The sequence below is a fragment of the Hylaeus volcanicus genome, chromosome 4 (genome assembly GCF_026283585.1).
Source record: "Hylaeus volcanicus isolate JK05 chromosome 4, UHH_iyHylVolc1.0_haploid, whole genome shotgun sequence".
NCBI classification, from domain to species: Eukaryota; Metazoa; Arthropoda; class Insecta; order Hymenoptera; family Colletidae; genus Hylaeus; species Hylaeus volcanicus.
The window spans coordinates 30,265,009-30,285,158 of NC_071979.1; the positions used below are offsets into that span (position 1 = coordinate 30,265,009).

At 33.4% G+C, this 20,150-nt stretch overlaps 3 protein-coding genes across 6 annotated transcripts in view; 1 reads left to right on the plus strand and 2 right to left on the minus strand.

Annotated features, from left to right (window-relative positions):
• The window catches only part of LOC128875248 (BCL2/adenovirus E1B 19 kDa protein-interacting protein 3), an 11,677-nt gene extending 4,668 nt beyond the window's left edge, over nucleotides 1-7,009 (minus strand). The window contains exons 1-3 of the mRNA XM_054120667.1: nucleotides 6,817-7,009; nucleotides 2,687-2,852; nucleotides 1,784-1,871 (exon numbers count right to left, since the gene is read on the minus strand). Coding sequence (XP_053976642.1) covers nucleotides 1,784-1,871; nucleotides 2,687-2,852; nucleotides 6,817-6,859 — 297 coding nt within the window. The 5' untranslated portion in view covers nucleotides 6,860-7,009. The remainder of the gene's footprint in view (nucleotides 1-1,783; nucleotides 1,872-2,686; nucleotides 2,853-6,816) is intronic.
• Nucleotides 7,010-7,772: 763 nt separating this feature from the next.
• On the plus strand, nucleotides 7,773-12,098 carry LOC128874913 (polyadenylate-binding protein-interacting protein 2). 3 transcript variants are annotated; one of them, XM_054120074.1, is made up of 5 exons: nucleotides 8,222-8,307; nucleotides 8,475-8,523; nucleotides 8,610-8,816; nucleotides 8,931-9,119; nucleotides 9,202-12,098. In XM_054120074.1, the coding sequence occupies exons 1-5, from the start codon at nucleotides 8,237-8,239 to the stop codon at nucleotides 9,298-9,300; spliced, it is 615 nt and encodes a 204-aa protein (XP_053976049.1). In that variant the 5' UTR covers nucleotides 8,222-8,236; the 3' UTR covers nucleotides 9,301-12,098. The 3 variants fall into 3 exon arrangements, with proteins under 3 accessions (XP_053976051.1, XP_053976050.1, XP_053976049.1); XM_054120076.1 differs by lacking the exons at nucleotides 8,222-8,307; nucleotides 8,475-8,523 and adding an exon at nucleotides 7,773-7,930; XM_054120075.1 differs by lacking the exons at nucleotides 8,222-8,307; nucleotides 8,475-8,523 and adding an exon at nucleotides 8,038-8,173.
• Nucleotides 12,099-12,185: 87 nt separating this feature from the next.
• Nucleotides 12,186-19,740, minus strand: LOC128874912 (catenin alpha). Of its 2 annotated transcripts, XM_054120071.1 has the most exons (8): nucleotides 19,267-19,740; nucleotides 18,568-18,909; nucleotides 17,755-18,487; nucleotides 17,362-17,388; nucleotides 16,327-16,560; nucleotides 15,620-16,222; nucleotides 14,863-15,540; nucleotides 12,186-14,592 (listed from the first exon to the last, which is right to left on the minus strand). In XM_054120071.1, exons 2-8 carry the CDS (start codon nucleotides 18,882-18,884, stop codon nucleotides 14,428-14,430), a joined length of 2,757 nt encoding a protein of 918 aa, XP_053976046.1. In that variant the 5' UTR covers nucleotides 18,885-18,909; nucleotides 19,267-19,740; the 3' UTR covers nucleotides 12,186-14,427. The 2 variants fall into 2 exon arrangements, with proteins under 2 accessions (XP_053976046.1, XP_053976047.1); XM_054120072.1 differs by lacking the exon at nucleotides 17,362-17,388 and having other exon boundaries at nucleotides 12,188-14,592; nucleotides 19,267-19,738.
• Nucleotides 19,741-20,150: the final 410 nt, after the last annotated feature.

A 20,150-nucleotide genomic window follows, 5' to 3' on the forward strand; every position in this document is an offset into this window, starting at 1 on the left:
CGCGAAACCCGAGAAAACGGACATTCGGCCTAGTTAGGTAGCTTTCACGATGCGTTCACGTAAAGTGAGCATAACGGACGAGCTGACTTAATTGCAACAAGCCCGGTACGTCGCGAGGATCGAATGTCTCTCTTCTCGGAGTGTTTCTCGAACAAGCAACGTATAAACCGCGGGAGGACCGGTTTCTGCGCGCGTTGATGAGAAGCGCGAGCGTAGCGAACGCCGATTCGCTGATTCGCGATCGCGTGATCCGTCGTAACGGGGCAACACGCGCGCAACACTCGACCGAACACGGACGCAGGTGAACGATCTACAACGTACCCGCGTATACATACTTGTACGTGTTTTCATTCCGCGACGAAGCCGCGACTTTGGCGCAATGCGTTTATTACGATTGCCCATTAGTCGAGTATCCATATGTTTTAAGAATCGTTCGGCTAAATAGAAAATAACATCATTTTAAACAATTAAACACGGCACATTAAAAATAATAAACAACTAACGGAATGGCTCGCGGTGGCTGTTCGGAATTGAGTCGTATTTCATTTTTCTATAGTTATCGTTTAAACAAAAACCGAGAATCATGAATAAGCCTGCTTATCAAGCCTATCGGCTCGATATCGAACGCTTTCCTAGGTTGAGGACTACGTGTTATTTCTAACTACACCCGCGACCGTGTGAACCTGGCTATCCTTGGCCGGCAAGTGCACGTACAACGAAACCACGTATCTGATTACCGGTAACATGCGGCGCATATCAGGCCCCGTTTCTCTACTACCGCACATGCCGTTTCTTGTTATTAGAATACGAAGGTCGTTTGTTCGCACCACTCGATAAACATCGACACCTTATCCTACACTCTGGCCGTGAGTATCGCATTGTTTTTTTCATTTTTAGCAAATAACAAAAAGAAATGCAGAAACCACGGAATCGACTTCATCTGTTGTTTACGAGATCTGAAAGAGAATGAAACAAGTGTCACGTGATCGATAACGCTGTTCCCGAGTCATCGTACCGAAAGCTCAGAAAAGCACAAACTACAGATATTCTATTTTTAATATCTTATCTAAGCGGCCAAGATGAGAATTTTTGAAGTAGTAGGTAGACCGCTGCACTTTCCAACACTTGGCCTTTACAAAGGCATGCATACACAAAGAAAGGTTACGTATGCATATACTCGCGCGAACAACACCGCTTAACCAACTGACTCATGGAAAATCCTCGTCTCACTGTGCGTTGCACTTTACGATTTCTTATCGGCATTACTCATTCCATTCCGAAACAATTGTCTTTCTCGTTATTTTCGTTATCGTCGCAGGCCATTTTCTTTTAAAATACAATTCATTCTTGCCGTGATATTCCAAACTCCCCGCAGAGACAAATAATTGACACGATTCGCGAGCGAAAAAAGATATGTTATCGTTATCAGGCTTGGTTCGAAAAGAGTTTATCGATTTACATATCGCCGAAAAACACAAGTTCCAGATTAACAAATTCTTTTTTAAGGAAAAATTTAAAGGTCGATTTTTTTTTCGTTTTATTATTTACAATCAGTGCGTGTGCCATTCTTAGATAACTGTATTTTTTACGATTCCGCCGTTTTTACGTGTGCTCTACGAGCCGCGATACTCGCAGAAGGGACTCGAGGAGTGCTCGAGAAGTCAGCGCGATTCGCAAACCTTGCGTAGAAAGTGTGACAAGTCATTTCGCTCGATAAAACCTGTTTTTGCATATACTTTTAAAGCACTGACGCATAGTGTTAAGAATCGATTATAAAACTGACCTTGTTACAGCTGTAATTTATATAGACACCTTTCAGCTCGTCTTCGGTTGACAGTTCCGTGTTGGGGCTGTTAGGTGGACTTCCCGGGCTGCAATAGAACGCGCACTGATTATTCGTTCATCCTCGTTCGATCGTATCGCTCCAATAAATTACAAATAATCTTTTCCAAGTATACGAGCATAGTTATCTTTCGTTTCTGTCAGCCTCGGTTAGTAGGAAATATTATTTGCATAAAATGAATCGCTACTTTAGAAAATTACAAAAATTACATCCCGTTTAATTACGCTTATCGAATTACCTACCTTCTCGTACGATAGCTTCTCTTTTCACCCAATGCATCGATAGATGGCATCGTCAAACATTATTGGATAATTCCAAATTCTTGAGGAAGAAAATAAAAGAGATCAACCCTGTCCGCGAGAGTTCGATGTTAAACGAACGACGATTTCGCGATTATCTCGCGATGTCTTCTTAAGTGGAACGCGCGTATAACCTTAGAAAAGTGTTGTATCTCGCGATACGTACAAGTACGTAATGAAAAAATGCAGATAAAGAAAATGTGAAATATGTCACGTGGAAGGGATCGCAGATACGTTAAGCGGGCCGTTTGTTTGCTTTCTCGTCCTTCTTTCATCCGGCGGATCCTCGAAACATATCAACGCGTACGAGCGCAAAGAAATCGTCCAAAAAAAGATTCCTCCCTCGTTTGCTACGTACCCGCCCTCGGCATCTTCTGACTCATCCTACCGCTTACACATTTTTTTGTTCTCGAAACTGTTCGTATTCGTACACGAGGAGCAACGAGTGAAACTAGACTTCTCATAGACCGATTTCCCAAGTTTTTATAGCGTAGCGATCTTAATTCCGAATCCTATTCGAGCATACTCTAGTAAAACGTCATACCTGTCTCTAGGTGTGCCCCGACGGGAAGACGCCAAAGAATGCTTGGCAGAGGACTGTGTGGAATCCCTTTGTGCTTCTCTCAGAAGTCGCAGGTACTCCTCTCCACCGCTACCGAACGGTAATGGTGTTACCCTGTCTGGTACAGGATTCAATTCCACCCATGACTCTGGCAATGTTAAATAAAATGCGAATAAAAATTGTATGCTTTGTAAATTATTTGTAACATTGAACGGAACGGATCGGATCGGATCGGATCGGATCGGATATCAAAATACAACATAGCGTTGTTGATAGCTACAAACGGAGATGACAAATTTTCATGTAAGCAAAATTCACACGTGCAAACGTTTTTGCAAGTTTATATTCACGGAATCGTAAAATACGATCGCGCGAGACCGTTATCGAGAAATCTTCGACTCGATTATCGCACAAGTTCATGGTTAAAAGGTCCGTTAGCTCTGACACGACGTAGTAATCGTATAACGCATCGCGATCACTAGTTAATGCAACTGCACGATTGACCCGACAGAATTCGATAACTCGGAGAATCTATTGCGATCCGCTACGTCAATCGTTATTAGGGTACATATACATATGTATAATAATTTCCATGCGATTGGCTCATCGCATGCAAGACAAAACCGAAAAAGATGAATCATCGTTGCCTTCTATTCGATAGAACGTTTTCTAGTCTTGGAGAATTCAACGATTTTCCGATCGACGAATAAAAATTGATCAATGTACGAAACCCTGTTTTGAATCGATGATCGAAAAACTTCAACTAGTGAAATTTATGTATTCGACGCGTGATCGTTGTATCGATAGAAGATTAGAGACGACAGAATGATTCCTACTGTACAACGTATTATACATAGGAACGCGAAATAACGCGTCCGTTCTTTAACACTGACCGCGGTCAACGTTGCTTCGCCTTGGAGATAGAAAACGAAACGTGCCTTTTCTCACGCCTGCTACTTGACGTGCCACAACGACGGAATATCCATTAAATTGATCGATATTTTAATTTGATCCCATTGCTATCCATTTTTCGCCACTTATATCAACATCGACCTGTTATCGATAGAATAAATAATAACTTTTGGAACGGTAAGCGCTTTTCATCCTCTATTCGAACTAATAGACGATCGTTTTGCTTTCGTATTTTGTTAAACCTTCAACATCAACAAATTTAAGATATCGCGACTAATGCGTTTACTCCGAAATTGAATGTTTGCCAAAGGGGAAATGAAGTGAAAAGAAAATGTTCAACAACAACAATTCCGATTTCGATGGAATAGTAAATTGTCGCTACCTAATTTCCCGTGATAATGTCAAGATAAACATGAAGAGATTGCGTCAACTATTGACATTATCGTACATCATCAGGCATGAGATTCGAACAAGATGCATCGATACACGATTAAGAAAAGAGAAAAAAGATGCCGCTGATCCGACTATCGAACAATAAGGTCAGCTTATTATAAGTACGCCGATTATCAACGTTATCGAATACGATTACAAGTAATTATTATACTTGACTACGTTTTCGGCATCTTTCGAAACAAAATATTTGTCAATCAATTGGTTACTATTGGTTACTACCCTTTAACGGCACTGGATGTCTGTATACCGTAATGTAAAATCATCGTAAATATTATTCATGTTACAAGAATCTTGAAACCTCTCTGGCACTTCCACTTGGAACCAAAAGATAAAATTATAAATCTTCAGAAGTAAACAAGTTATCTAGGTGGCGCGACGGCGACACCGACGCGTCGAAAATGGTCCACCTTGTTCAATTGAAAAGGGGGTAGAATGAATTGGAAAGTGTACGAATGATTTGAATAGGACGTTAACGTGATTCATGAGACGAGTTTACAAAACACGCCGCAATTTGCGACTATGCGAATCGCGCTATACAATACGACGATGAGTTGAGAAATTTGTAATCTTGAAGTTTGTTTAGCGAATGCGCAATAAGCAAATTCACGGGAGTCTTTGCTGCAAACTGCACAACTGTGCAAGTTCGATGAGCATACCGAACTACCGTTCACTACCGTTCCGGGTGAAATCGCGATCAATTCCAGACAATTGTAGACTTGTTCTTCGGCTGGCAACACCTGTCGCTATAATTGACTAACTAATTGATAAGCGACTCGTGCAAAGGTGCGGATCAACAAGTTTCTACAGAAGCTCCGAACAGATCCATTCTCGCAAAAACGAGGATTATTTCGTGACTAGCGTATAATGCATTACATCGACTGATAACGTTCAACGCACGACGAAACACACGGCTGGTAGAGGGACACCATTGATGCGGACAAGATTAATGCACGACAAATGACCAGGAAACGTCACGTGCCATGAAATCACGGCAGGCTAGGTGGCCTTAATAAATTGAATTATGTCCGCCAACAGGCGTTACGGTTAAAAATAGACACGAATGTGTCCCCTTTTTTTTATCAATCCGCCATTTCAATCAAATGTTCCGGGGCGTACAGGGCAACGATACATAATCTCTTATTAACGAGGGCTTTCTAATTTTTCGTGAACAAAAGATTCATTCTTGTGATCTTTACGATATTCCAAGATCTTTACGAAATTGTAGAATTCAAACGAAAATGTTCTCGATCCAATAGAATTCGAGAGCTGACGTCACTTTCCAATGCTCCTGAGGATAGTCACGTAAGCAGCATTACGGCTGTGCAGCCTTCCACCAGCGTTCCCGGAAAGGAAAAACATTCTTTAGGAAACGATAAACTTGTCTTGTATCGATGTCTGGTCTAATTCTAGTTCTCGAGTGAAAATTAACCCGGACCCACTATTGTTGGGTGGATCACAGCATGTAATACAAACGATAATACAAGTACAAGAAGTGTTTGAGTTTGAAAACATATTTTATCCATTTACAAATCTAGCCTGTCGCGCGCGATGTAAGCGTAATTCAAGTCCGGTACACGTTTTAAAAGTAGAAAACCTTACAAACAAATTTACCTGTCGTCTATGCCTAATGGAAAAAAAAAACACGGAATCACGATAACAACTTGATAACGCCACGGTGTGACTTTCCTGACATTGATCACCTTCCGGCTTGTCTACGATTTTATCAGCACAACAAACACTTCGATATAACGCAAAATAAACAATGCATTTGAGGATTACATTGAACGTTGCAAAGATATCTCTGTACTCGATCGACTACCTCGTCTGTTAGGGTCCGTTAGACAAAACAATTAAGCCAATCTATACAACACTCATCTAATTATTCAACGTATTATTTAACGCGGAACATTATCCAAAATAACCTCTAACATACCGATAAATCAGATAATTGTATTACGATATTTACGAATAGTAATATGTATATGGCGTCCTTAAAACATTTTTATGTTAGCTCATTTTATCGTTCACATTTCTCCTGTTGCATTTTATCAACGTATGCACTCAACTATAGTGTACGACAAGAAACCTTCGGGAAATCATATAAGTAACAACATATAAAAATTATCCATCATTTTTATGACAACAATACCAACAGGGAGCATTGACAATCAATAAGATTGTATCGAATCTATTAAAAACAAACTTTTTAAATTTTGTAAATTTAAAAAGTACAAACTTCAGTTTTCGACACGCATACGTACGACATGAAACAAATTTTTTAAGGAAAAACAGAATAGAATATTCGAATAACACGAAATTCATTATTGGCGTATTTCCATACAGTTTATTTGCATAAATAAAGTTTTCAGAAATAAAAACTTTTAGTCGGCAGTCAGTTTATAGAAATCGCTCGACAAAAAAAATTTGTTAACGAACGAACTTATCAATAGTATAAAATACCGGCGTATATCAGGTTAGAAACAAGATAATCGCGCCAAAATCTTCGATATTATGTACAATCGTTTTACATTAGAATTGCAGCATCGCTGTGCTTTTAATTATTCAAAACCGCAACGAATATAATCACGAAATATCTTGAGGATAATATGGTTTACGAATAATAAAGTCTGCGACGCAAAAGAAAGCAAGACCGCGTTTGTTTATGCGTCAGCTACAGTCACGCGAAATGGCCGCGATATTGCACTGACAGCTGCTCGCATCTTTCTAGAAAACGACCATTTACTCACCACCTAGACTCTCGTCCGAAGTAAATTTTACGGTGGACGACATTATGACGGCCGAAGGCACTCGTTCACTACAACCCGATATACCACTTCCAAACAGGTAACGAACACTTTTCGCAAACTCTGTTAGCGCATACACGATGCATTCACAACGAATCACCGTGATAAAATGCTCGTTTGGTCGCCCGACCGTGCTTTGTTTTGATGAAACGTCAACACATGCACGTCAGCCGGATCGGCCAATCGCATAGCACGCGCTTCAGTGTAAATACACCGCTCCAGTCAAATTGAAAACAGCCTCAGTGGCCATGATGGTTCTTCCTACTACATAACTCAATATACGTTCTTAGAATTTATTCGACAAATAGTTACCAAAAAAAAAAGTAATTGTAAAACATATTGCAATGTAACATTAAATTTTACATAACAACAATTTTTCCTATTAAAAATTATCTCGAAAGAAGGGGCTTGGTCTTACAAATATCATTTTATAAAAATACACTCTACGTATTTACTATTGCTTCTTTGTTTTGTCTTTTTTTTATAAATGTAATATTGTTTCTTATTATCCGTTTCTTTAATAAAAGAATATATATACATACATATATGCATTAATATATATATATATAAATTAATAAATACTTCTCTAGGTATGCGAATGCATCTCAACGTTTATAGTTTATTCGATATAATCAAAATTTCGTAAAAAAATAATCGTTAACGGAAAATTGTATAATCGTCTAGATATTTTATAAGAATATTCATGCTATGCCATAATATTTTGCTTGTACATATTGTGTTTATCGACATGACAAAATATGCTTGTACTTGACTTTTCAATTCTTTATCTATCGCGTACTTGAAATGGTCCTGCAAAATTTTGGTAAATATAAAGTTTGAATGCGTACTTCTTATTTAATAATTGCAATATCCAGATCAAAATCAATATCTATCAACTTTTGGTGCACGGAGTGCATTGCTCTTTTTGTACGTGGTGGCAGCACCGTCCCAGGCATTACTTCAAGGGTTAATTTGTGTTGCACGACACGTATTTTACCCATGAACTGCGTAAATCGTGTTTTCTGTCGCAAATCGTTCAGAGACGCACTGTTAAAAGGTAAGTTTACACTTCATGTTCAGTAGAGAATTATCTTCGATTGTAATAACAATAGATGCACGACATAATTATGAATAAAGATTAATAAATATTGCTTTGTCGTTACTACAAAGTAGACAGTTAAAAATGGTTGCCCTATAACAGATCTGTCAAGTGATACTTTCTCGTTTCCGATTGCTACGATGCGATAAATATAACGGTTCAAAATTTTCAGTTGGTTACCCATACAATAATAAATTAATGGTAAACACTAAAATCGATTCGTTTTTACGACGGAAAATGTAATTTCACAGTCGATGCTACCATATGTGTAAACGAAGCAATTGCATATTTAAACGTTTCGTTTGCGAGCCTTGTATACGCAAAAAGAGTTCAAGGTTGCATTTTGTTTAATACTTATTTTTTCTAACTCTTGATTACGATACATTTAATCAAGGCAGCGAATCACTCTTTTGTTGATAAAATACGCATTTTAATATTTCTAATAATATATATAATTCAATCCATAGCCAATATTTTTCAACATTTGTAAATTGTTTTTCAGTATCTATTATCTAAAGATTGACATTGATGTAACAACTACGTATACAAAAGTATTGTGTATTTCTGCATATAAAATAAAGCGTCTAGACGCATAGATACTTTATCATAAATCAAAGAGATATCAATTTGTTTATAGATAATTACTCGCTGTCCTGTTAAACATATATTTGGAATGAAAATGAAGATTCCAAACAGTGGTTCTGGAAATGATTACGGTCACGAAACTGACATTATCTCTTATATGGACAACAACTTTGAATCTGAAATTGATGTACAAGGAACGGAGGATAGCGATTTTTCCGAGTATCTATGGATGGAAAATGAAGAGGAATTTGACAAAGAGGTTCAGTAACAACTATTTTGTTGACATATTAATATAGATCGAATAAAACATACATATAAATTGTACAAAATAATAATTATTAAACATGTTTAATGAATAATAAAATTGTTATAGGTGATCCAACAATTAATGGAAGAAGAGCTAACAGAGGAATGTTTGAAAGCAATGTGGGAAGATGAGAGACAACATGAAAGAAATACAAATTCTATTGCTTGGTCTACCGCTACGAGCATGCCTGAAAATGGTGCTGAACTTTCTCAGCAACTTAGTAACCTAAAAATGCACGATGATCTTGCTAAACAGGTACAAACTCGAATATAACTCATATTTAAATTATACCATGGAATACGTATTGGATATTTATTTGAACAATGTCAATTTTCAGAGTACATTAAATCCAAATGCCGCTGAATTTGTTCCAGCATTTAAGTTAGTAGTAACGTCTGTAAGTACACCGCCAGAAGTTACTGCAGAATCATCATAGAAGCCATACATTCCTTTCTTTAATGTTAATAAAAATGGGCTATGTGTATGGCTAATATTTACCACCCTCAGTAACACAGTTCTATTAACTGAATCATATTAAGAGTTAAATGACTGTGACTAAACGTACAAAGATATAACGAACGTCAAAGTGGATAATACGTAATGCTGTTATATGATATCCAAGATGAATGAAATCAGTTGCATAACCATAAATTAAAGAAAAATGCTATTCAAATTTTTATGGGCAGGAGATATTGCATAATATTATAAACATTTAATTTTACATATATATTTTTTGTCAATATAAACGATAATAATATACACATAAATCACTTGTTACAGAAATTTGCAATTTATATTTCTTATTTAACCAAGGACAATTATTCCCAAAAGTAAATGTTTTCACTACTTTTATCTCGTGTAAATTGTTACAAATTGAGGCAGCGTATAAATGAAAATTGTGTACCAATAGATTTTGGAATTTCTAGTTAATTCTTATTATACATTGCATTCACTTTTCCATGAATTATGTTATACATATGTACACCTGATGATTAATTATTGCATCCAAGATGAGCATATCTTTTTTTCTTTCTTTTTTTTTTTTTTTAATTCTTTCAGAATGCTTCTTTTATTAAGATCTGAAAGGTTTTATAATGTAGTATGCGTTTCTAGATGAAACACTTCTCTAAGAGTTCCTTTTATAACACTTATTTTATACTGATATATATCTTCTGTAGTGTTACTGACAGACTAAGAACAATATACTGAGGTCGTTAAGACTGATGTAAGTGATTTCTTGCATTGATAAATGTATCGCATCCAATGCATATTTTGTTGCTAAAACATACTTAATATATCCAATCGTATGATACAATTTTTAACAGTGATTTTTATTGTCAATTTACTTGGTTTAAAAGGAGTAAACCTATGTCATAATTCTGGTCCTCTATCAGCATATATCTGAAAGACTTCAAGATCTCAAATGAAAGTCTTACTCAGGCTGTGAAGGACTTTTTTTGTGGCTCTTTCTCTCGCTCTAGTAATGTTGAAAGTAGTCATACTGCTTACTTACTTTAATTAAAACTAATTAAAATTTCTATAAAACAATACTTTAAAGCTGATTAAAATACACAAATGAAATATAATATCTAAATTCTGTAAATGGTAAATACATTTTGAGCATAGTAAATTAGAATTGAATACAAGAAGATGAAGTTTGCATAGTATTCATTTACATTATATTTTCTCAGTAAACAAAATTGTTGAATGTTATGTAATAATTAAACTTATAGAATACAAAACGATATTCTAATGACCGTTAAAACACAATAATCACCACTTATAATATACGTGCTATTTGGAAACACATACTTATGTACGAATTTTATTAACATTTTTTTGCATTGTGATAGACATACTGTCAGGATCTTGTAAGATTGCATATGGTAAATCTGTATTATTTTAGTCACAACATACATTAGTATGAATGCAGAAACTGTGATTATAAAGCAAATTAAATAGATTTATCGAATATATTACTCACAGTTAAGGCACCTCATTAATTGCATAACGCTTCGTATTATCTTGCTTTTGAATTTTTTCACTTATCTCTTATCACTTGTGGCTCCATGTAACAATGGAGAAAAAAAAAACGTGTACATGTAGTGTCTAATGAAATATGTAATAGATATTTATAGATTTATTTGAGAATGACTCAAATTTCATAATACATCGATTGTGTAAAACTAACCATACATTTAAGTAATTTCTCTATAATTTTCAAATTCAACTTAGTATAGAGAGGTTGTCTGTTTTCTAGATTTCAAACTCTGTTTATCAGGATCTGGTGTAAATTTAATTAATTTGTTATATAATATTGATAAAATGACATAATATACTAATTAAAAGCAGCTATTTAGTTTGTATGCTTTTATTCTTTGCAATAAAATCATGAAAAAAAGTCCAAATATGGAACATATACTAATAGTTATATTAACATGTATCTTGTAGTCATTGAATCAGTGTCAATTCAAATGACATGCAATATTTAAATCATATTATTAATATTTTTAACAGCATGTTCATGTATTACAGTGAAAACTGTTTATATATATATATAGCAGTAGAAGAAAATAGTGAATTTGTTTAATTACAATGTAACTAGTACATAAATAATACTTTGCTACATAATACTTCTGAGTTTACATGTTCTCGAATTGTCTCACATTTAAATATCTGAGAAAATATCAGTTCTTTTTATGAGTTATTTTAATGGTACCTGTATTTATTTAGTATGTAATAATAATATTAATAATGACAAGATAATATCTAGGTTTTAAAAAATAAGCAACTACAATTGTCTCGTGTATTATGTATAATAAAAGGCAGTACTATGAGAATTACATATATAAAATAATTTGTAGTTGTAGTGCTAAAAATAATTTGTAAAATTCAGTTCAGCAAGCATAAATATCGTGTTCTACTTTCACTTGATTATTCATGCGATTTTTCAGTATATATACTATCTCAACTATATGTCGAAACATAAAAAAGTACAAAATTTAAAATGAAAAAAAAAAGAAAGAAGAATGTAATCCAAACGGTAAATAATCTTTTTCAAGTAGTAGTAATGTGTAATGAATTATGAATAATTATATTTTTTAAGCGAAATTAAATTACTATATCATACTATTGCCATTGAACATTTGCATTTGCGATTTTCTCGTGTCGTATCATTATTTCTGTATCATTTAGTATGTAAATGAAACACATAAAATACAAGTCTGTGTATTATATTTGAAATTCTTAATATACCCTGTCTGCTCCTAGTCCATATCAGTAAAAATTATAATTCTATACGTTATGTGTAATGGTAAAAAAAAAGATATTTTTTAAAAGCATCACCTTATATTTGGCAGCATATCAGTAACTACAATTTAATTTTACAATTATTTCTATATAAATTAGTATTTGTCTTACAATAGTAAAAAATTGATACCAATATATATTATATGTTGAAAATGTACAAAATGTGGAACTATTTTTACTCATTTTCTGCAAATACATTGATGCACTCTGGCAGGCCAGTACCTACTTTATAACTACATAATACAAATAAAAAAAAATTTGATAATGTATTGTAATTGGTCAATTGATTAATATTAATTTACAAAAATAAACTTATGGTATTACAGAAATTTGTTTCATAAGGATAATGGCAATGCATCCAACTTATAATATTCATTGAAAGCAAACTACTATATGTAACATAGTATTTTATTCATCATATAAATATGAAATTGGTATCAGTTTCTTTAAAATTACTTCTTATCGGCTATACGTATTACAAAACCATTGTAAACAAGATTTCTTCGAAAATGTGTAATCATATTTACTTATATACAATTGTTAAATACTTCGATCGGCAGTCTCTTTATTCCAATGCAATACTGTATTATTTTTTATTGCTTTCCTGTAAGTCTTGTCGATGAAAATTAATATATTTTGTTTAATTGCAAAATTTGTTTACTTTGCCAAATCATAAAACCAATAGAGAACATTAAAATTTAATATAAAATGTAAGAAAAACATGTATGCGAAATGAATGTATATTTAAAATTAAAGTGGATAGGGTATGTAAAGAAATAATATATTATATATTATAGACGAATTTAAATCGACTTCTATATACTTCAATTGGAATCATCGATATAATTATTAGCTTGGATGAATGTTGACATTCTTACGTGTATCGTTGCAATCTTTATGTAAAAACATAACAAAGTATGCAACAATATTATTGTCAAACAATACATTATAATAATAAGAAACTAACATTGATGTAACATATTAGAAAAAATGCAAGGCCTAAGATTATTGTTAAAATTACTTGAAGCAACAACCTTTGTGTACAAAGGTCATCAAATATTTAAACATACTAAAAGTACGTGTTTTTATGTGTATTACTAATCAGAGACATTCTTTTCTGGATATGTATAAGAAAGTGTGTTGATAGTAAAATCATCGAATATAATTATCTAATTACTGAAGACAACAAAAAAATCAAAATAATCAAAAATACATTTCCAGCAATTTTAGTCGTAGAGCAGTAATACTCGTATAACTGAAATGATTTTAGCCTTGTAACTAAAACTAAATCACCCATACCATTCTTAATGCCATTTCAATTATACGAGTAATGATCTACTAATCTTATATCATAATGCAACACAAAAAGTGTAAGGCCTTTGATAACTGTCGTGCATATATACGTACATATACATACACCATTTATCATTCAATATTCTTTCATTAAAATTCAATACAGAATTGAAAACTAATATCTGCATATTAATGATACAGAAAATAATTAAAAAAAACATTGGTATTCCTTAAATACTTAATTGTTACTGTAGATTTTGTTATATAATTAAGTATTGTGGTCACACATTTTTCCTGTAGATATTGCTTGCAAAAAAATAGACTTATTCAGTTGTTAATATCTACGAGTAATGAAAAATTGTAAACTTTGTTGGAGTAAAATGTAATTTACTTAAATAATGTTCAAGTACTTCATAGCGATTAAAATGTTATAATCAACGTGAGTTATCAAATTATACATCTTTAAACTGTATGTCATTCTTATATTCTATGAAATATAGTTGACATTTAGTCACTTGTTTGCATATAATTGAAATCTAAATTTCACATATATTCTAGAAAAAGAAGTTAATCTTTGAGATCTAATTAAATGTCATCTGAAAACTGACACGATCATACACTGTCTCTTTTGTTTTTCAAACATTTATGAATCAATATTTATAAAGAATATGAACATTTCTTTTATGCAAGATATTTTATTTTCAAATACTTTTATTATAATTTTGTTACGAACATTATCCTTTTTTATCAAAATTATAAACGCAAAATTAATCTTTGAGTAACTTAATTTTTAAAACTTCATTATATTTTTTTTAATGAATACACAATGAATTAGTAATAACTACACACAACATTTAAATGTTATATTGAACAGAAAATAAAACATCTCGCTCTTATGACTCTCCAAAGGTGATGCTGTATACTAGATTTCATTTTCATTAAATTACTTACACATACAAGTTTAAACACTTTCTGTAGGACTTTGAAATTCTGAAAGTGCGTGTATTGGATTCTGCACTTTTTTCTGTGAACCCTTACGTACTTTTGCTCTAACCTCTTCTGGTCTCTCAGGTCGTACCAATGGTTTCTTCTCAGGTGCTTTCATTTTCCACACAACGATTGGAGACTAATTAAACAAATGGAAAAGTAATAACCACATGTAAATTTACAAAAAGTAGTAAAAGGTACAGCTATCAGCTATAATAATATATTGTAGTTATATAAATACTTACATACTATGCAGTCCAATAGTTAGTAAGTAAAATAGTTTTAATATTAATATTGATTATTCGTGTATAGAAATGATATATATATATATATATATATATATATATATATATATATCATTTAAGTGTAAATTTTGAATAAATTACAAGACAACAGTAACGATACTTACAGTTACCGTAGATTGTCGAGGATATTTTGTTGATGCAACATATGAAGCTTTAACGGTAAGAACAACAGCATTCATTAAGTTCTTAGCTGCCTGAATAAGAGAAGTTGCACTGTCAAGTCCAGATACAATCAACTCTCCACTAATATTTTGTACATCTGCTTTAACTTTACTAGTAATATTCATTTGATGACAATACAATGCTATGCGTTGTAAATATGCCAGCAGATCTTTCTTGGTGGAACTTTCTGGGCACTGATCTGCAATTTGCCTAGTTAATTTATCTAACTTGGTTCCAGCTTCAGAAATTTTCTTTGCCGCATTAATGACATCCATAGTTGTCTTTAAAGGTCCGCGACCTCTAGTGAAATCTGTCATTTCCATCATAATCATACACATATGCTTCGCAAGAACAATAATGTCGTTTCCCGCGTCATCCCATTTGGCAACTTCTTTATCGAATTTCAATTTCTCACTCTTAAAGTACTCCACTTGTTGTAAGATCTTTTGTTTATCTTCCTCTGGCATCTTACGCATGGCTTCGCGAGCTGTCGTAATTCCACTAATTTCTGGATATTCATCAACACCATGCTCGCCTGTCTGAGCACTCGATTTGCTACGAGTTTCCAATGTATAATGCTCATCGAGCTCAACGTCTTCGGGATCTAAATCTTCGTCCGCCTAAAATCAATCGCAGGATAAAAAGTGAAAAGAGTGATGTAAATAAGAGTATTAGGATTATAATTTCAAATCATCTTACTCTATTCATCAGTACAGCGCGTCTAATTTCACGGACTCCGTCGTATACTAATCTCGAAGCATCTATAAAATCATTTTCATCCACATCTTTAGCGGGGTTACTACCCAAAGCATCTACTGCAACTTCTACTCTCTGTGCAAACTTTGGCATTACTTGTTCCCTTAAAACTTTCACGGCTTCTAAAACCCGCTTCGTATAGATACAAGGCTCATAGTTATCCATTTCAGCTTGAACAACGTTACAAACTCTGGCAGATCGTCCACGAATTGCACCCGCAGTTCTGTCTAAAGTATCGGCATCACCTTCTTGCAATGCCAGTACACATTTATTTACGTCTTCCAAGATATGATTCTCGGATACAGCTAAAAAGTCATCGATAGTAGTAATATCGTCAACAGCTTCTGTCAATACTCTGACTTGATTCTCCCATGCTTGTCGGAATACTTCCATGTTATCTAAGGCTACTTTAGATCGATTACGAGCTGCCAGCACACGTGCCGCATTAATTACTTGCGGACATAAGTTCCCAATTTGTGCCGCTGCGTAACGAACCATTTTCACGCCATCTTCATTTCCTGACATACTGCATACTAGATTAGCAACCTGATTAAATGAATCCAACGTTATTAAACAATGTTAATTTTAGTACATTGAATACTTCAAATAAACACAGTCAAGTAAATAATATTTAACAAAATAATATTTACCTCAACTAGTTTATTTGCATGCTCTGTAAAAACAAGTGCATATTCTTCCACTTCTTTGTCACGACCGTTTCTCGCAGCCTCGATAAGAACCAATAAAGGTACACTTGTTTCCAAAAAACTGTCAGACACGTGATCTACTACAGCCTTTCGTAATTGTCTACGAAGATCGCGTGTTTTTCTGCACATATGATCGATTGCTCTTTCCAACCCTTCCGATTGTTCCTTGACTCCTATCTGTTAAAATGTGTTGCAATATTCGAAAATGAAATATACGAATCAGCGTTATATGTATACAAGACTGAATGAGATCTATACTATCTCTTTACTAAACGTATTAGAGTGCAAAATATTAGAATATTTTAATGATTATTCAAATGATAAATACATAGTCACAAAGACCGATTTTATATTGCCATTGTCCAAAAACTGCTTGTTTAATTTACATGTCTGTTATGTCGTAATAATTAAGGTATTAATTATAAACATTACATTCGTATTTATTTGGTGAAAGAAAAGTTTTAAATCGATTAATATTAAATTATCAAGAAAAAGCTATGTACACAAGCAAACATAAACAAATGAAAAGCTGTAAAATCAAATTAATGAGAGAATTTTTCATGCTTCAAAATAACATTTATGCATTATGAAAAAATAAATATGTGTGAAACCTATAATTGATTAGCATTAATTTAGACTACGCGTTTAGTTCCATTAAAAATGTCTATCTATAGCTTTTCTAATCTCGGCAAATTTACAATAACATTTGTAATATACACTATTTGTTTATGCTATATACCCTTTCATTTCCATTAATTAGAAATTATATTACGTATCGTGAAATAATATAATTTATGTACAGTAGTGCAAGTTAGAATACAATTGGAAAATGACAAACACTCGGTTATTACAAAATATTTGATTAGTGTTCGTTATAAGATAACATATCAATAATATATATAAAACGATTAAAACATCTCGCTTAATTTGTAAATTGTATGCAAGAACAGTGCGAGAACACAAAGATTTCATATTTACCCTTTTCCCACCCCGAGCAAGCTGTAACTGCAGTCACCAAAATAAAAAAACAAATGAGTAGAATAAACATATTAAAGAATTGATAAATAAATTGATTACATTAAATGATAACATAATTATTTGTGTGTTATCAATATTTCGTAACATGTTATGTACCGCAAAATGTGTTACAATGTCAAAATTCAAACTATGATTGGTATATTAGAAAGTGAAATTTAAACTAATACAAATTACAGAAAGACCAAATTAATAAAATTTTCCTATATTGTAATTATTACATGAATTTGTTCATATATGTGTTTTATATTTCACTTTGATGTGCATATAAATAGTTTTACGCATATAAAGCAGTTGTGTTTTATAATGAAGGAAAGACATTTGCAAAATACTCACATTATTCATGTATTCACTAAGCAAATCTTGAAGTGCTTGTCTGACCGCATTACATTCAGCGACAATACGTTCTCTACGTTCATCTCGAGTACAAGAAGAATCTGCCATTAATGCAGCACCACTGATAATGCTTTCCAATCTTTCCTCTAGACTGGGTCTTGTACGTACTTCATTGTATGCAAGCGGAGACATCACCATTCTTTCATCAAAATCATCTAAAGCAGCAGCTAGTTCGCCGGGTCCTTCGTAAGGATGCTGACTATCGACTGGTGTTTTTCCTTGTGCCACATCATTGATAGTATTCACAGCTTCGCAAACTTGCTTCAAAACATAATCACGATTTGCTTTTGCAGCAGCTAGTTCAGGATGCCGAACATAAACTTTAGAAGCTGTAAGAAGCATAGTAGAATGCTTCTTGAGAACAGCTCTTGCTGCTGCCAAGTCATCTCGTAACTGAGGATCTTTGAGTTCTTGCTGACGTTTTGCAGCTTGATTCATAAGCTCCGATGCATTTCTTCCAAATTGCTTGATATTTTCCAATAATTCCCCTTGCGAGGATGCATTTTTTAACTTCTGTAGATCACCTTCCACTACATGCAAGGATTTCAATAACAAATGTACATCGACCATATCAGCCAAAATAAGTAAACGTGTTACAGCTGACAGCAAATTCCTTGCAGCACGAACCATATTGCCTCTCTTTAAAGAAGAACATGGATCTTCTGAAAACTCCCTGTTTAAATAACACGAATATAAGAATTCATGTAAAATTCTTAATGTACTGGAAAAGTATAAAAATAAAACAAATGATACCTGGCAGCAATACTCATTGCAGCACCTGTTTTCCTTACTTCTTCGACAGCGCTTAACATTTCAGCAGTAATGTCGGGATTTTCATAAGCAATTTGTTCACCTTTTTCAATAAAATTACTAGATGCTTTATCTACTGTTCCAACTAGAGCACTAGCTCTTTTCGATTTTCCTTTCTTTTTCTTGCTAGGACCCTTTGTATTTACAAGAGTAGTTACTTGTAAAACCAAGGGTTCCAATGTTTTTTCCACAGACATGGTACGAATCTCCAAATTCTTAGGATCCCATTTCAGGGTTATCGGTCCAAAGTGATCTGACATCTTTATCACTTCAAGTAAATCAATTCTGAAAATTGAACATTGCACATATGTTATTAAATGCATAAACTTTAACAAAATTACCTGTGCTCTTATAGTATGATACAGATAATTTAACAAATATTAATCAATCTAATTTTCTAATCAATTAGAAAAATATACTAAAAATACAATATTGGTACAGCATATAATGATGACCACAAAAGTGAACCACATGTATTTTAATATTTTCTCATAGGAATAATTTGAAAGGCGTGATCTTGATAACTTACAAGATATGATATGTATAGAAAAAATATCGTGCATTAGAACGCAACGCACCCATCCTTCCAAGAGCTTTGACACTTGCATACGAAAAATATTATACGAAATAACAGGTTCTTACCTTCATGAAAAAAGTATGGCTTGAAACCTACGAAATCTTTAATGAATTCCACTCACGACTAACTTTATAGAGTTTCTTTTTTGTTCTACAATAAATCACATTGAAAACCACACACTAAAATACACACAATTCCATATCATTTCGATGTATCATCCATTTGTCACCGACACTTGGTTCATGACGTCATTATTTCCGCCAGAGTCAAAAAGTTAACTATACCGAACAAAACCCGTCTACGCCCGAAGCTTAAAACATGAACGTTGAAATGAAGCTTACAGAAGGGTACAGGATATTATATCACGATTGCTTACATGAAAATGCACAGCCAATCAAAAGATGCCTTTTCTAAATTTCCTAAGCAACCGTTTCGTGTATCAGATTACTTTTGTATACATATTCACGTATTGCGTTACCTATGCGCTTTCAAAATAATGTTATTCAAAATAACACTTTAGACATTATGTTATATTATTTTACGCCTTAAAATCATCGTTTTTCTTCATTTTAATTCCGCTAATGTTAATTCAATTTAAATATGAATGAATGTAATCATTGTAAACTATACCGACTTATATGATTAGAATCTCATTGGTCCACTATGTCCATATAGGTGCATTCAGAAATGCCACCGCTTGCTAAGCCGCTCAGTGAGCGAGTTTTAGTGGTAGTGGTGCCATCGGTGTAAAAACGCCCAAGTTTCTAGTGAAAATAGTTCCTACAGTTTCTGTTAGAAGGCGCCACTGATACATTTGAATTAATTATTCTTTGTTTTTTATAAATGCATAATTAGTACGAATCTTTGCTTTATAACATTGCAATACGTTATTTTAATATATTATTTAAACGTTATCATTATTAATGCAGTAATAAGTATCAAACCTTTA

Excerpts from the sequence above, each read along its gene's own strand:
- LOC128874913 (XM_054120074.1), top strand. The coding sequence starts at position 8,237 with ATGTGTAAACGAAGCAATTGCATATTTAAACGTTTCGTTTGCGAGCCT. Across the intron at positions 8,308-8,474 it reads ATACGCAAAAAGAGTTCAAG|TATCTATTATCTAAAGATTG; the intron begins GTTGCATTTTGT and ends ATTGTTTTTCAG. Across the intron at positions 8,817-8,930 it reads AAGAGGAATTTGACAAAGAG|GTGATCCAACAATTAATGGA; the intron begins GTTCAGTAACAA and ends AAATTGTTATAG.
- LOC128874912 (XM_054120071.1), bottom strand. The coding sequence starts at position 18,884 with ATGTCAGATCACTTTGGACCGATAACCCTGAAATGGGATCCTAAGAAT. Across the intron at positions 18,488-18,567 it reads GCAATGAGTATTGCTGCCAG|GGAGTTTTCAGAAGATCCAT; the intron begins GTATCATTTGTT and ends TTATTTAAACAG. Across the intron at positions 16,561-17,361 it reads TTGCTCGGGGTGGGAAAAGG|ATAGGAGTCAAGGAACAATC; the intron begins GTAAATATGAAA and ends ACATTTTAACAG.